General features: G+C 43.8%; 1 protein-coding gene across 3 annotated transcripts in view; it reads right to left on the bottom strand.

Annotated features, from left to right (window-relative positions):
• LOC149336006 (uncharacterized) overlaps nucleotides 1-16,284 on the bottom strand; it is a 38,979-nt gene that overhangs the window by 18,240 nt on the left and 4,455 nt on the right. The window contains exons 2-6 of one of the 3 annotated variants that reach the window (XM_089554638.1): nucleotides 10,438-10,691; nucleotides 9,906-9,989; nucleotides 6,394-6,587; nucleotides 1,742-1,784; nucleotides 525-1,037 (exon numbers count right to left, since the gene is read on the bottom strand). The exons of 1 other annotated variant lie outside the window; for it this stretch is intronic. In XM_089554638.1, the coding sequence (XP_089410764.1) occupies nucleotides 893-1,037; nucleotides 1,742-1,784; nucleotides 6,394-6,587; nucleotides 9,906-9,989; nucleotides 10,438-10,457 (486 nt within the window). In that variant the 5' untranslated portion in view covers nucleotides 10,458-10,691 and the 3' untranslated portion in view covers nucleotides 525-892. Of the gene's footprint in view, nucleotides 1-524; nucleotides 1,038-1,741; nucleotides 1,785-6,393; nucleotides 6,588-9,905; nucleotides 9,990-10,437; nucleotides 10,692-16,284 lie in introns of those variants that run through there. One more of the 3 variants, XM_089554637.1, reaches the window with a different exon arrangement.

Genomic DNA, 16,284 nt, shown 5'->3' with positions numbered 1-16,284 from the left:
TTACAATAGCTTTCTGTCTTCCAGTTTTGTGCTTTTGCTCTTTACGAGCGTTCATTTACACAATGCCTGAGTTAAAAAAATATAGGAAATGGCTTCTGAAAGTGCAGTTAGCTTTATTAAGATATACGCTCACAGGCACAGGAGTTTTACACAGTGTTCCCGGTTTCATCGTTTGGAAAGCCTTAAAGAAATCAGGCAGCTGAGCGCGATGTTTCGACTGAAATAATTCCTGCCGTGTAGCTGCAGTTGAACGCCCACTTCATTAATTACAGGGCACGGATTTGCAGAATAAATATCTGCAGTTCCTGTGGAATTGTTTTCACGCTAAAATGGCATGTTCTACCGTGTGGTGCACACAGTACATCAATTATTTCTTTATAATTTATCCAAAATCTTCCTTAACGGTAATTTTCGAGCAATTAAAAAGTCGACGATTTTCACCCCCACACTATAATGGGAACAAAAATTGCCCTACCGCCGCATCACGGCTGGGCTACTCGAAGGGGAGCGTGGACGCAGCAAGAGAACAGGAGAGAAACATCTTTATTGAGCATGAAGGATACAACTGAAGGGAAAAAGAATTGCTTGTTGTGGCGTACATAACTGAAGCCAACAGTCACCGAAACTAAGAAGCATAGGGGATGTCAATGCTTTTTTTATTTGTATTTTTTCATCAATGGGAGATTAATAAAACCAGTACAAAAAACAACCACATTCCGCCGGTGGGATCCGAGCCCACGACCTCCAAATTTGGCGTCATGGGTAATTATAGAGAAGTCGGCAACTAATAGGGTGAGCGTGTTGGTATGCCTCCGACAGCGTTATACTCCTGACTGCTAACACGAATGGCTGGCAGGCCAGGAGCATGACGTTGTCGGAGGCACAATGGCATTCACTCTCCACCGCATGTCGGTACGCTAGAACGAAGATAATAGGCTTTTGAAATTGTCGACCGCAAACAGCCGGTGACACTGCTCAGGCCTTGCACCCCTAGACGAAAGGCCCATGTAAGATATCCCATGTAGTTTCCCTGGACCCTGCAATGAAAGAAGAGGTCACCATCAGATTCAGTACGATCATTACACTCATTATCACTATTCCATTAGGTTCCCTAAGAACAGAACAGTCTTGCTTTTTCTCCTCATCGCCTCCTTCTTATCCTGCTCTGCGCCAACCATTGTTGCTTTGCGTGTGCGAAGCTCGGTGCCTCTTCATTGATCCTTGTTATCTGCTATCCGCGGCTACGCTTCCTTTTTCTTATTATCCACTGTACGACTCCAATCCTCCAGCTCTTGATTTAACTAAGCTGTTGTCAAGTTTTGTTTTGCCTTCTTCCTGCGTTTTTCTTGCCGCTCATGGTTACACCAAACTTTCTGTCATCGCTGTGCGGTTGCCAGTCTCATCTGAAGCTCACTCTGTAGAAGAGTGGTCTTCAACTGCCTCGGAAATCAGTTCGGCTTGAAAATTATCCGTTTTACCAGAGACGTTGAATCAGCTTCACACTGTGAGCCACATGAGTTAAATGTAACGGCAAATTGCCGCTGAACTAAGGACTTACAGCTTTGCCCAGGGAATATGGAAAAAAAGCAGGCAATGCGATCAATCACCACTCCGGAACTTTGCCGTTGACTAAGCTACAAGCGAGATTTACGCAGTGCAGATGCTGCTCTTTCAACTAATACAGGTGTCGACCAAAATATTAGGGATATGGGTATTCACAAGAAATTCAGAAAAAGCTTACACTTTATTTTGAGCCTCTGTTTCAGCCTCCTCACTAGTTGGCCCTGTAAAAAGGCGTATCACATTCGTCAACGGAAAGTGCTTACAAATAAAAAAAGTACATTATTGTGTAAGGATTTTTTCACCTTACGATATGCCATTAAAGAAAATGTTCCTCTTTTTATGTTTATGCGAATGCGCAACACATTATGATTTTGTAACGCTGACATCCTTAGCGGGTTTCTTGTTTTTTCGCTGTCCCTCACTTTCCCTTTTACATAATTTCAATCTTTTCCTCCTGTTCAAGGTAGCCAGTGAGGACACCTATCAGAACAACCTTCTTGCCAGTCTGTTTTCTCTCTCTCTGCGCTTAGTACGAACTTTGTACTCAGCTTAGTACGAGACATTTTTTAAACGCTTTGTTTTGTTCAAAGATAATCTGACTTGAAAAAACACAAATATCGACCGCTGGTATATTTCGCCCCGTCAGGTTTACTGGTCGGGAAAATCAATGGATGTTAATGAAGCGGCCCGTGAGGTATACAAGGCAATGCAGTGCTACGATCAGCAACAATATCCACCTTCTTTGAATTAATACAGTCCTCGAGGTATTACTGCACATGGGCGACTTTGGCATTTCGGCTCTATAAAACTACGACGAAACGTTACGATCGGGGTTCGATCCCACGAACTTGGACTCAGCAACACAATGAGCCATCATGGCGGGTCCACGTTCACTTTTACCTGCCGATCAATTGACTACCGGTAGTCACCATAATCCTTGCGGTCGCTTGCAATAAACTCATGCAATATAACTACGCAGTTGGTCAAATGTTTAGGGGAATCCCCCAAGGTGGAGAGATTTGCAATAAGGGAGTAATTACTCATTGACATCCGCCCAAGCGCAGCCATACGGCTACAAAGGAAAGCTATACAGCTTTCTCAGAAACTTCGTAGTTAAAGAAAAATTCGTCCTGGTCCGGGGTTCGAACCCGGGACCACCGCTTCACCGGAGCAGTCGCTCTACCAATTGAGCTAACCGGGACGGCAAGCTTATGGTAGGGCGAGGGCGAATTGATCAATAACTCGAAGTGGGAACAGTGTTGGTCAAATGTTTGGGGGAATCCCCTAAGGTGGAGTAGATTTGTAATAAGGGAGTAATTACTCATTGACATCCACCCGAGAGCAGCCATACGGCTACAAAGGAAAGCTATACAGCTTTCTCGGAAACTTCGTAGTTAAAGAAAAATTCGACCTGGTCCGGGGTTGGAACCCGGGACCACCGCTTCACCGGAGCAGTCGCTCTACCAATTGAGCTGACCGGGACGGCAAGCTTATGGTAGGGCGAGAGCGAATTCGTCAATAACTCGAAGTGGGAACAGTGTTGGTCAAAGCTGTATAGCTTTCCTTTGTAGCCGTATGGCTGCTCTCGGGTGGATGTCAATGAGTAATTACTCCCTTATTACATAACTACGCAGTGAGGCTATCTTTAAGCTATCTTTAAGAATCTCAAACAGAGCGAAGAAAGATGCTACAGGGAAAAGCCCTTCAAATGCATGCATATAAGCGGCTTGTTCACGATTGTAGAACCTGGTTCATTGCGGTCTCAATTTCTGAATCTATTCAGCAGTTCCAGTTATCTTTCGGGGCCCAGATTCTTTCTTGCACGGCGCCTTTTCGATGCTTGAAAATTATGAAGAAGCCAAAATTTATTGTTGAACGAAGTAAATACTGGTCTCTGCACTGAGAAGAAAAAGCATCACTGTCAAAAAACTTCTACACAAAAACATTCAATAAAATTTCAGCTCGCCTATGTGAAAGAACACAAGAGGCCGTCTTGAGGGTTTGAAAACCGAGCGACAATCTTCGATGCAATGAACTTTTGTCAGGATAAATACCGTAAGGTTTGAGAATTAGGCAAGAATTCATCTTTGTTTCAGGTTTACTTAAAGTACTGATCAATATAGGCTGCGCAAATAGTAGACATGACAGAATAAGGAACCAATACTTGCGAGTTTTGTGCGTGAAATGATCTTAAGTCAGCAATGTACTTTTTTAGTTTCAAAAATCAGCCACACAAATGAAGCGACACCAGGTTTGGTGTTGGATAAATCCGCTGGCGGTTCAGCATTGTGAAGCACTATATACTGTGCGAGCGCGAAGTTTCTTGCCCGTGGACATCACCGCCACGCACTTAAAAGCGCAATTGAGGTGTCCACTAACGCAGAGAGCCAACTTACGCCCGTCTTCAACTTTTTTGTCTTTAATACCAAATTAACCTAATGTACGCCGGCGGAATACGCTCCGCTGCCACGTTTCTGCCGCAATGTCGCCAACGCCAAAGCATACAGGGTGTTTCACCTAAGACTTTCTGCAATTTTTAAAAGTAAGCAATTTGAATTAGATGCGCGCTTTTTCTGACATAGCATTGTCAGTGGTATAGTACATCATAATGCAACTAAGACGTGCTAACTAGCAGGCTTATTAACCAATATTTAATAGTTAACTTTTAAACTATTACCGTTGGGCTCGTTAATTATTGAGAGGCATGTAGCCCACCGTAGGTAATGTCCATTATCCGTTTTAAGAATTTCGAGAACGCGATTATCCTCGGCGCTTATCCTCGGATTGTGGCCCAACAAATATTGGCTATCGCGACGAGTTAGGTTAACTGGAGAGGTTGCTTTGCCTGCAAGCTTCTCGAACCGCATGTATTTTGGCGCGATGTAGGCGAAATTTGTTGGGCCACAGCGCCGAGGGTAACCGCGTTTTCGAAATTCTAAAAACTGATATGGGTATTACTTACGGTGGGCTACATGCCTTACAATAATTAAGGAGCACAACGGTAATAGTTTAAAAGTCAACTATTAAATATTGGTTAACAAGCCTGCTAGTTAGCACGTCTTAGTTTCATTATAATGTACCACACCAATGACAATGCTATGCCAGAAAAAGCGCGCATCTAATTCAAATAGCTTATTTTTAAAAATTGCAGAAAGTCTTAGGTGAAACACCCTGTATTGCTTAGTGACTTCTTTCTGTCACAATGTTGTCCACGCCAACGAATGCAAAAGGCGTCTGTGTCATTACCGCCACATAGCTCAAAGCCCGAATATTAGTTGGATAGTAGTATTAGTTAATGAGGACGACGATGTGCAATGCACAGCGCGAGACAGGTGTTGTTGTTTAACAAAAGGCGCTATAGGCTGCGGCGATAGCTGTAGTTATCTAGATCAGTGGCCAGCGAAAGTTATCTTTTCGCGGCGCCGCGGGTTGGAATCCCAGACGCGGCACTTTTTATTCATCATCATCATCATCATTTATTTACTCTTAAGGGCCCCAGGAGGCATTACATAAGGGGGGGGGGGGGGGGGCGAACAGTAATCATGTCACAAAGAACACAGTTTAGAGCATAAACTTGGAGAAATGTAGATACAGCAGTGATCACTTCAAGAGGAAAACAAGTGAGGAAATAGGTAAACAAAAGAAAAAAAAGGGCCTTCAAAAGGAATTATTAGGGTAATAAATCAATTAATATCTGTTACAATTTTAGGGAATTAACTTCATTCACAACACTCTCTGGAAGGACATTCCACTCCGCTGTGGCAGCTGGCAAGAACGAGGAATTGAACGTATTGGTTGAACCATGAATGCGTTGAACACTAGGGCAATTAAACAAATTAATTTAATTATGTATCGTTCGCCCAAGGTAACCAACAAGGACAATCTTCACACAAAGCGGTTAGCCGGCTTGAAATCGCGGAGCAGTGCTTTCGCACAAAACGCAACGACGGCTACCCCAAGCTCTCGTTCAGATTATCGTTAAATTCCAACAAGAGCTCCGGTCTTAAAAAAATGGCGTTCCCCTATCTGTCTCAAATAATTTTCGTAAAACATTGGCGCATCTACGTAGACAGCTAAAGTAGGAGAAAACATGCTGCCGGAAGTAGGCGGCTAAAAACCAAACCTGAGTAATGCGCGCAACGATGTCGTTCTTTTCAGGCACGGATTATTTCAATATACTTTAAGTTAATCACGCACTGAGCACGCCTTTGTCATTCAGCATTGCGCAGGCTAGGTTTTCTGACCCCCCAAGCTGGCCCATACTTTGCAAAAGATCTTCGCAAGAACAGCATGGGTAACTGGCCTTTGCCGTGCAGACCATGACAAAGCGATTTGCCACTGCCCGAACTGTAAGCAGACATGCGCCATTGACAATCCACGTGCATTTTTAGGATCCCGTTTAAAATACTGGAGTTTTATTTCATGACAATCCAAGTTTTTACCTCCATCGAGACTTTCTATCAGGGGTCCTGATTTCTTAATGGATGACATTTTGGGGCGCTATCTACCTGGCACATTAAGAATTAAAATACATCTAACCCTGCTTGCATGGAAAGAAGGCGTTGAAGACAAGATTTCTCTCTAATACTGCGATATGTGAGCTTTTGATTGCGGGGATAAGGTTGCGTTACCATCTATTACAAAGATAAGTAGACTGTTCTCGTCAGGTTAGGCCCTCACGACTGCTTTCGCATCACACAATCCAACTAGGCCCAACCTATAGAGCCAGCACATTTTTCTCAACTTACAACAGTGCGATCAAGTTTCATGCTTCCAGTAGCATTTCTTTGTAGGAGTATTCCAGCACACAGTCTCTGTTGCTTCACTTACCGAATTCTTTCAATAAAGTGTGTGCTGTTTCAGGCGGCATTCGCCTCGAAACAAGGTCATCAGTCTCAAGAAGTTGAAAGTGCTGCGTCGCTCTCACGCCCAGAGTTTCGAGCACTGCCATCGTGTCGAACAGCTTGTCGTTGCTGTAGACGCCATTCGCTTTTAAGGCTTCTTTTATATCTTCTTTCAGTTTTCTGGGGAGAGAAGAGATAAGAGCACAGACATTAATGATATAATTTTCCCGGAATCTTTCGTATGTACTACCTGTGTGCTTCATTTAATTCTCTCTTCTCAATGGGTGCGTGGATTTTAATGGCATAACTTTTGCATCAGCGTATGGTTGGACCCAGGTTGGTTAGCAAATTTAATCTGTACAAACGTAAAGTTTTTGGTTGTTCGTTTTTTCCTTTAAAAGGAGCCCTACGGGCCTTGTGATCGTGAAAAAAAAAAGCTCGAAACACCCGTGCGCATCGTTAATAACTATTTACAAACTGTTTTGCACCGGCAGTTTTGGTCTCGTTCGGCGCCACCCCTGATGTGCACCTTTACGTTACGGTCGACCGACAGAACTAACTAGGCTACCCCTTTCCTGGTGACGTAGGCGTCGCCGACAAGCGCTGGTTTTCCTGTGAACAACCACGTGATTCAGTGACGTCAGAATAACCGAACCCAATGCACCTTGAAATCATTGGATGCGAGTGGAAATGCAGATTGCCTCTTCGGACAACACTGAAAAACATATTAAATCATGTTCCTCTACACGCCTGTGACTGAAACCTACTAGGAAGCGCCTCATTGCGGCCAATGAAACAAATCATATCGTTGGTTTGCATTCCAGTTTTTGTACCTGCTCCTTTTTAAGTCTCTAAATGTGTCAGCCGATCTACATGTAATATGTAATATGTAAGGCGATGTCACGATGTCAGTGCACGTTAAAGGACCCCAGGTGGTCGAAATTTCCATTGGCGTCCACTACGGTGCCCCTCATAGTCAGATTCGCTTTAGGACGATAAACCCCAATAACGTAACCAAACCAACTGAAAAAGAAATTCTTATCGCTTTTCTTACCTTATTCTTATCTCTCAAATAATTTTTTTCAAAGCAAACGTTGGTGAACCTTTTTTTTTCCAATAGTTCTTTGTGTCATAAGTCAAGCTTTTCCCACTAGCACCACAGTAATAGCGGTTTCGCAAACACCGGCACTTTTTTGAATTGCTGTACTGTATCTCCTTTTGCAGTTAAAAAGAGTACCCGTCTGGAATGCTTTGCATTAATCTCGACCCCCTGGTGCCCTTAACAACCAGCCATTACATATGAGACTGTATCGTTACCGTCGTATCCTCGTGGACCCTCAAATTTCCTCCGAAGCATCGTATATAATAATTTGCAGAGTATTCATCTTTTTTGCGGAAACACGACACAGAGAGAAAGAAAAACGCGGGCGCTACTTGCAACTGATTTATTGGTAGAACCATGGCGCATATATCCACAGACCTGCGCAGGCACAGTCTAACAAGTAACTAGGAAACTAGCCAGCAGAAAGTTACCATACTAGACAAGATAGAGAATTCACCTCAGCATTGTACAGGGCAAAAGAGGTGTCGCTCACACGATTCGATCTCGCTTTCCTGATAAAACATTCCTCCAAGGTTTCACGAGCGGTTTTTTGAGGACTTCTGCCTGGGATTGACATGCAGCAATGGAAATGCGGTTCACAAGCTTTGCAAGCAAGGAGTGGTCTACAAGATTCGTGCGCACCCTAATAGCCAGTCAACACCCCGTCTCGCCGATGTACACTTTGCCACAAGACAGGGGGATCTCATATACAACTTTCACGGCGCACTTACCAAACCTGTTTTCGTGGTTCCTTTGAAAGCTCCTTTTTTGTCTTCGCAAGTGATGCGACCGCAAAGTTGCGCGAGTTTCATGGGGGCTGAAAAAAACTGTCAGCATGTCTAATCGATTAGAACCCTTTTTTAGGTTCTGCGTGACCTTGTCCAGGTATGGAATCACTTTCATCCTCTTTTGACCCTCCAGAGGCTTCGAAGCAGTAGTGCGCGTTCCGTGCTTAATAGTCTTGAGAATCGTTTCCGTCACTGACGCCATGACGACCCATGGTAGCCAGCTGAAAACAACCTACCCAACTGATGATCGAGACTTGCTTGCATCTCAAGGACACATAACCTCCGGAGCGCGGATTCCAGGCAGAGTTGTATTGCCGCTCTTTACTAGTTTGGAAAGTGCAGAACTGTATTGCACGAGCTCTTTTTGTGCACGAGAGGAATACGCCCCAGTAAACATGCGTTTCCTTGATTGTTATTCATAGGTCCAAGAACTGGAGATAGCCGTACTGCGGAAGCTGATAAGCAAACGTTAGTCCTTTGCCATGAAATTTAAAATAATCGTGCAAAGATTTCAGTGTTTTCTCATTTGGAATGGAGCATTTCGAGGCCAAAATAATTAAAAAGGCGTCCATATACCGAAAAACGTTGAGGAGTTTGTCACTGTTAAAATCTTAGTACCATCTTGTAAACAGCGATCGATGTATGATAAAAAGTTCTCGCACTAAACAGGTGCAATGGATGAAGCTATACAAATACCCTTATTTTGCAGATAAAACCGGTCGTCACATTTCATGAAAGGGTTTCAAAGTTACAACTTTAAAAGTGTTCAAAACTTCTCCGTCGTCATGTCTGCTGCATTTCTGAAAGTAACTGAACCATTTTCATCTATGCTATCTTTGACGGCAGCGAACAGTTCAGGGTGAGGCACAGCATAAAAGAGCTCTTTCACATCGATAGAGTCTACATCGCTGTCATCTTGGAAGAAACGAACAATGTCACGCAAATTCTTTACCAGGAAGGCGTCACTTATATAGAGCACATTTAAAACTTTTCAAAATGAATTCACTAGCACAGTGCTACTATGTGCCACCTCCCTTCACAGTGGCACGAAATGGATTATCCGGTTTATGTCTCTTAACGCTAAAGACATGCTACGCACCACTTTCAGTGACAGTTATATCTCTTGCGAGCCTCTGAATATCTAAACGCTTGCAAAGCTCGACTGCTTAAGCCTTAATTCTAGTTTGACCTTTTTTCACACGAGTGAAGTTTTTGTTAACGGCCACAGTCCATGTACATGGACCTTGCCAAGGCGACGAAGCAAAGAGGCAGGCTACAAGCGCTGAGGCAGGCAACAATGCTGAGGTAAATTTTCAATCGTGTCTCGTGTGATAACTTTCTGCTGGCTAGTTTCCAGGTTACTTGTTCGGCTGCGGCTGCGCAGGCTTGTGGATATATATACCGTGGTTCTACCTTCAATAAATCAGTTGCAAGTAGCGCGCGTGTTGGCCTTTATTTCTGTGTCGGGTGTCATGTTTTCGCTAAAGAGATAAATACTTTGTCAGAAAAGCAGCGAGCCCAACATCTAAGTCTTTTGAATTATATCACTTTACTTGAGGCTATTCGCGGCCAGCGAAAGCAAGCGTAGTTGCGACATGTAGTGCTCACATTTCTTGGGAACTAGCCCGCTCTTGGGAGGGGAGGATGTCCTCTTCGTCTTCAGAATGGGGCCGCCATGTTTCGAGCGATGACCTATCAGAATCAGTGAGAAAATGCATGGGTTTCGCTGCACACGTAGAAAGGAAAGTGCTCTCGCGGGAAGAGAAAATGAGTAAAAAGCAGTATTCATTCACGCCTATCGCAAACTCCTATCGAAAAGCGCTGCTGAACTGAAACCACCGCCGTCGAAGGCTAGCACGCTGTTAGCTCTGCCGCGGAACCTTTGTTACTTAGCGCAGAAACAATACTTGCGTGCACAGAAAGGAAATTGGAGACCTGTTAGATTTGAAGATGTCTATTGATGGACCGGTAGTCTCGAAGCTTCCGTTTCTAGCGGTCCACATCATTAAGCAAGCCACCACAATGCCCTCTCCCGAAATGTAGCACCCCTTATGAGCCCTCAGCTGTTAATCTCGAACTTAACACATGAACTATGCAAAGGCATACAATAGCAGCGGCGTAGTAGACAAAAAGTGCTTACCCATCGCTTGACCAGGACATGTTGGGCGAGTATGCTTCAAGCCACAAAGTTCCTGGTTGCGGCGAGCGCGCTCAGTCGTTCCGTATGTCTCGTTGTCGCGTCTTGATCCAGGCCGGGCGCCTAGTGTCCCTGTCAGCTTGACTTCTGCCAGTCGGCTTCAGCGCGACGGGGGCAGTTTAGAGACAGCTCCTTTTTCGCCGGGCAAAGGGCCTCAGCGATGTCACGCCACGTCCTTTCTACTCGTTGAAAGAATACTGCAAAGTCCGGGCGCGACGTGCTTTAACCTTTCAAATGCCACTCTGTGAAACAGTCTTTCAAAAAATAAAACTCATATTGGCCATTGCCATAAGCTTTCCAAATAACCTTGGGAAGAAAGGTACACATTTACAACGAATAAGCTTTTTTTTTTCCAATTTTCCTTATCTGGAACAATGGGGTTTCCCATACACACAAGTTTGATGTCGTCTGTAAAAGCGTTTATGGCCTGTGCAGCGCGAATTTCTGATTCTTGCGATATCAAGGCAACCTAGCTGCCTTCGCAAATTATAAAGGGCGAATAATAGAGGAAACCACTAAGTTTGACTTATGTTTCGTTAAGCGCGGGAGCTCTATCGCAGTAAGCGCTTCAGAAGCGCAAGCAAGTAAGAAATTATTTCTAGAAGAATGGCTTTTACAGCATAGCTACGGTACGCAGTTTGCAGAACGACCCACGCCCGGATCCTTGCCGTGGTCACGTGACCACTATCTGCCCGTGCCTCGCGTTGCCTTCGTCGCCTTGATGTGCGAGAGGGGGGGGGGGGGGGGCATTGTGGGTCGCATGCACTCCGCCTCACATTCATGCAATCTTTGCCTTCATCGGGTTGGACGCGTGGTTGTAAGACGCCCAAGGCCTCTGAAACTACTTTCAGGCGTGGCGCGTAACCATGAGGTCAGAACTCGAAAACATATAGCGGGTTCCATACAGGGTGCTTCACTTATGATAATATGCAATTAAAAATAATTTAGGATACTAAATAAGCTAATAGAAAAAGCACCCCAAAAACAAAACGCATGGTTCAAACCCTTGAAATTGACAGTCACCTTCTTCAGCTCTGGGAAGCTCGTGAAAGTCTCAACAAAAGATAGCGAAGAGAACGAGTAAATCGAAAACCTAAAATACGCGTCGCGCAGATCATAAATGAAGCGCGCGAATATGCGATAGAATCGAGCCAACAGAAATTTACAGTCTTGCACTTCGCTCATTGGTGCACTAGGCATAGCCCAAAGTTGGAATATCCTCCGTAGCCTGATTGCCCCCATTAAAGCCAATCAAGTCACTGACAGGACCGTCCAGTAAAGTGGGCACAATTTTCTTGGCGCTGCTCATGAACTCATAGCAAGTACTTCCCCCCCGTACCCAGGAATACCTAATAGGCCCTAACTCAGTTTTGACGCCCCTGTTGCCCTAAAAGAACTCTGTGCGGCTGCAAGGGTATCGCACAGGAACACCGCCCCTGGCGCTGAATGAATCGCCAAAGTTAATATAGACACCCTCAGCCTGGCGCCCGTTCAAGACCTCAAGGACTATCTCAATAGAGACTTATGGGAGAAAGGACAGGTACCGGGGGACTGGCGCCAAGTGGCGATGATCACTATCCCCATACCAGGGAAGCGCCCCGAGAGAGCTTTGATATATTTTGTTACAGTCGAAAGGAAAGAGCAAACCGATAGCTTCACGGACCCATCGCGGCTGGCACTAACGGGAGCTTCCAGAGAGCGTCTGGCGTCGTAAGCGACTACAGTGACAGCAGTGTAGGCGGCAGGCCGGGAGGTGCAGGGGACGACAATCCGTACACAGAGCGACTGAGACGGCTGGTCGCAGCGAGTCCTAGAACTGGTCATGACACCCGCGCTGGAAGGGAATCAGGAAGTAGTTCGGTGAGCGACTTTTTTTTTCAAGCCATCCATTGCAGTGGGCCGTTGAGCCGTCTTGACGAGGCAAAGCGGCTGGAGTGTGAGTTTAGTGCACCAACTGAGCTTCATTATTAGTTCGCAACACCAGGTGTGACAAACAGTTACTTCCTTTCGCAGCAAAGCAGGCGTAAAATCAATGGATGGATATTTCGGATTCGATAACGCTGAATTCCAGCTCGCGCAGTTTAAAAATGTAACAGTTGTTCTGAGTGGTTGGATGCTCTGGAAAGAAGACCAACAGTTTTATGATTTAAGCTAGAGAAAACGAGCAAACTGTTTCAGAAACTTATGTTTAGCAAAATATACTGCGTGATTGATTTCTCCTCAGATATTCTCCCACAACATCATACATGCAAGCACTGCTTCTAACTAACAAGCAAAATTTCAAAACAGAAAGTAAACACAATGCCTTAAGGAGGAAGAGGTTATCCAAGGGCGGAAGTCCGTTTTCGGTTCCGCTGTAGTTGTTCACTGCTCCAACATATGAGGAAATCACATGAGTCGGTTAACAAATATAGGAAGGGGAAAGAAAACCAATGGAACCTGACTGCATAAAATATCGAGTTTTTTACTTGCACTTCCAGAGCAAGATAAAGGGATCGAAAGCATACCAACAAGATACGTTCAGTATCCAATGGTTCTTATGCGTCAGTGAGAAAAAGTGAAAGATCGGAGCTTTTGAACAAGCGGCCAACAAAGCTGCAGTGGATAGATATTTCCAATTCGATAACGCTGAACTTGAACTCCCTCAGTTAAAAAACGTGACAGTTGTTCTGAGCTGCTGATTTCTTTGTAGACAAGATCAACGGTTTTCGTGATTTAAGTTAGAGAAAGCGAGCGCACTGTTACAGAAATTTATGTTTAGCAAAACATACTGTCTGCTTGACTTCTCAGATATGTCCCCAGTAGAACGTACATGCATAAACTGCTCGCAATATAACGAGCAGAATTGTAGACACTTGTATACACTCTATAAATAATTTAAGGCTTCTGTGAAGCGCTCTCCCCATGAGGCGTTTACTCTAGAAGGGAATTTTCGCTGCGCAAATGGTTATACAAGAGCACGTAAGTGCTTATTAAAAAACATTAACAGGTTTTTGCAAGCTTGATTGTTTTCTCCAATTTCGCCATTTTGGTGTAGCCATATGCAGGAGCTATAGAAACATGCGAAATAAGAGCCTAGCATTTTGGAGCTTGTTTTATCCACCCAGACTTAAATCTTCAGTAAACTGGCATGGTAGTTGGGCCTTTCAATTTCTTATGAGCTCGAAGTGATGAGAAAGCTGCTCACTTGTTTTTTCTCCCCTGGCTCCAATTAGGAAATTTCTTTTCTAAACATAACATCAATACGCGATATTGGTTGCGCAACGCAATACAGGTATCTTTACCCAATCGGTAAGGGGAAAATACCGTTGCTTCAACAAGATAAAACGAAAATTTATACCATGCGGTCATAAATTACGTTATTTCGCGGTAAGCGATGTGTATCGCCCTAAAGAATGCATCGTGTCTCTATAATAGTCGCCAAAATGTCTAACCTAAAGCGCGGGAAAGATTTGTATTGTAGATTTGTTATAAAGAGATCCAAATACATATTTAATGGGATGTTGGTGCGGTTAAAAACAAGGGCTGATTTCTGAATTTCTAAGGGTAAGGAAAACGAATAAACAGGGCTCAAATACGCTCCGCTTAAACATGCTACGCTATATAAACTTCGTTAAGGCCTCTGCAGAACAAAACTTGGCGTCGGTGGTAATGCGTAATTAAGAGTCAAAGCGCTTCTCTTCTGTGTACTTCGCTTTAAGCTCAAACTCGTGGAGCCAAATAAGCATAGCATAGCGCGGCGAAGCATGTATTTTTGCATGTATGTATCGCATGCGGCGAAGCATGCGATTTTAACCTACCAAATATAGTATGGAACACTGGATCTCCAACCTTACAGCCTTTTTCTTCATTAGCCAATGAGTTCTTAGAAATGTGCTCTGTTTTTTCGTTTTCACAACTTGTTACGCAACCTACAAGAATTATGGAATCTGTCGCAAACACACTGGACCTTGTATTAACAGCGCAACCTGATCTTGTTTCCGAAATCACGTACTTACCCGGCTTGAGCGACCATTCGGCCCTTTCATTCAACTTGAATATCTTGCGACCAAAAACCGTTAAAAAATTCAAACCGTTTCGAAATTATGCAAAAGCTAATTTTTGAAGCCATTAATACTGAATTATCAGTCTTCCTTGACGTCTTTCTACAAGACTTTGACTGCCGTAGTGTTGAGTCTAACTGGAATATGTTTTCTTCCAAAATTGCTGAATTAACAAACAAATACATCCCACTTCGCACCCTTGTCTGTAACCATAACGCTCCATGGTACAGCACCTGTCTCAAGCGCTTGTCTAATAAAAAAAAGCGTCTCTACAAATCTGCGAAAGGTTCTGTTAGCATAACACGGTGGACTAAATACAATCTGGCAGCCCATGAGTATTTAACCGCGCTTAAACAAGCAAAGAATAACTTTCTTCATAATACCCTGCCATCAATGCTTAAAACCGACATAAAAAAATTCTGGCGTGTGATTAACCCCAAAGCGGATGACATGATAACCTTGATTGACAGCTCTTCCAATGTTATTCCAGCTAACGAATGTGCGTCTGTACTTAACGAAGTTTTCCTGCGCAACTTTTCTTCAACTACCAATATTCCGCCCCAATCTACGCACAACAATGTTTATCCAGCAATGTTTCCCATAACCATTGAAGCAGAAGGCATCGAATCAATAATTTCATCTCTAAAACCATCTTCCACTCCTGGGCACGATTTAATCAGCGCGAAATTTTTGAAAAACACGAGCTGTTATTCTTCCATTTTTCTAACAAAGATATTCCAGCAGTCGCTCGAAAAAAGTTCTTTGCCGGCTGAATGGAAGGTAGGGAAGGTGATCCCACTCCATAAATCAGGTGACAAGCATTGTCCTTTTAACTACCGGCCTATCTCGCTCACTTGCATCCCATGTAAAATTCTAGAACATGTCCTTGCCTCAAATCTAGCTAGCTTTCTCGAATCTAATTCATTTTTCTCACCATCGCAACATGGCTTCCGCAAGACTTATTCATGTGAAACACAACTAGTATCATTCACGCATCAGCTAAACGTCATCCTTGACCGCTGTTCACTTGCCGACTGTATATTTTTAGGTTTGGTTTGGTTTATGGGGTTTAACGTCCCAAAGCGACTAAGGCTATGAGAGACGCCGTAGTGGAGGGCTTCGGAAATTTCGACCACCTGGGGTTCTTTAACGTGCACTGACATCGCACAGTATTTTTAGATTTCTCGAAAGCATTTGATAAAGTATGCCCTAACCTTCTAATGTTTAAGTTACATCAACTTAACATTGATCCCAAACTGCTTGCTTGGATCGAATGCTTTCTTTTTAACCGTTCGCAATTTGTTTCTGCTAATGACTCAACCTCGCAGCCAAGTAAAGTACAGTCCGGCGTACCTCAAGGGTCGGTACTTGGTCCTCTACTTTTTTTTTAATTTACATTAATGATCTACCCTCTTGTGTTTCCTCTAACATTCATTTATTCGCAGATGATTGCGTCATCTACAGGGAAATAATTTGCGACGATGACATATCTTCTCTTCAATCAGACCTTAACGCTATCTGTATTTGGTGCCAATCATGGTCAATGGAATTAAACATCAAAAAATGTAAATTTCTGCGTGTATCAAGAACATCCGGCCAGCTACCTTCCTATCACCTTAATAATGTCCCTCTAGATCCTGTTTCTTCTTACAAATATATTGGTATCCATATTACTAGCAACCTCACTTGGTCCATTCACACATCTTACGTAATTAATAATGCTAATTGCATGCTGGGATATCTAAAA

The sequence above is a fragment of the Amblyomma mixtum genome, chromosome 7, assembly GCF_055824585.1.
Source record: "Amblyomma mixtum isolate Tamu chromosome 7, ASM5582458v1, whole genome shotgun sequence".
Classification (NCBI taxonomy): Eukaryota; Metazoa; Arthropoda; class Arachnida; order Ixodida; family Ixodidae; genus Amblyomma; species Amblyomma mixtum.
This window is presented reverse-complemented; position numbering and strand designations above follow the sequence as displayed.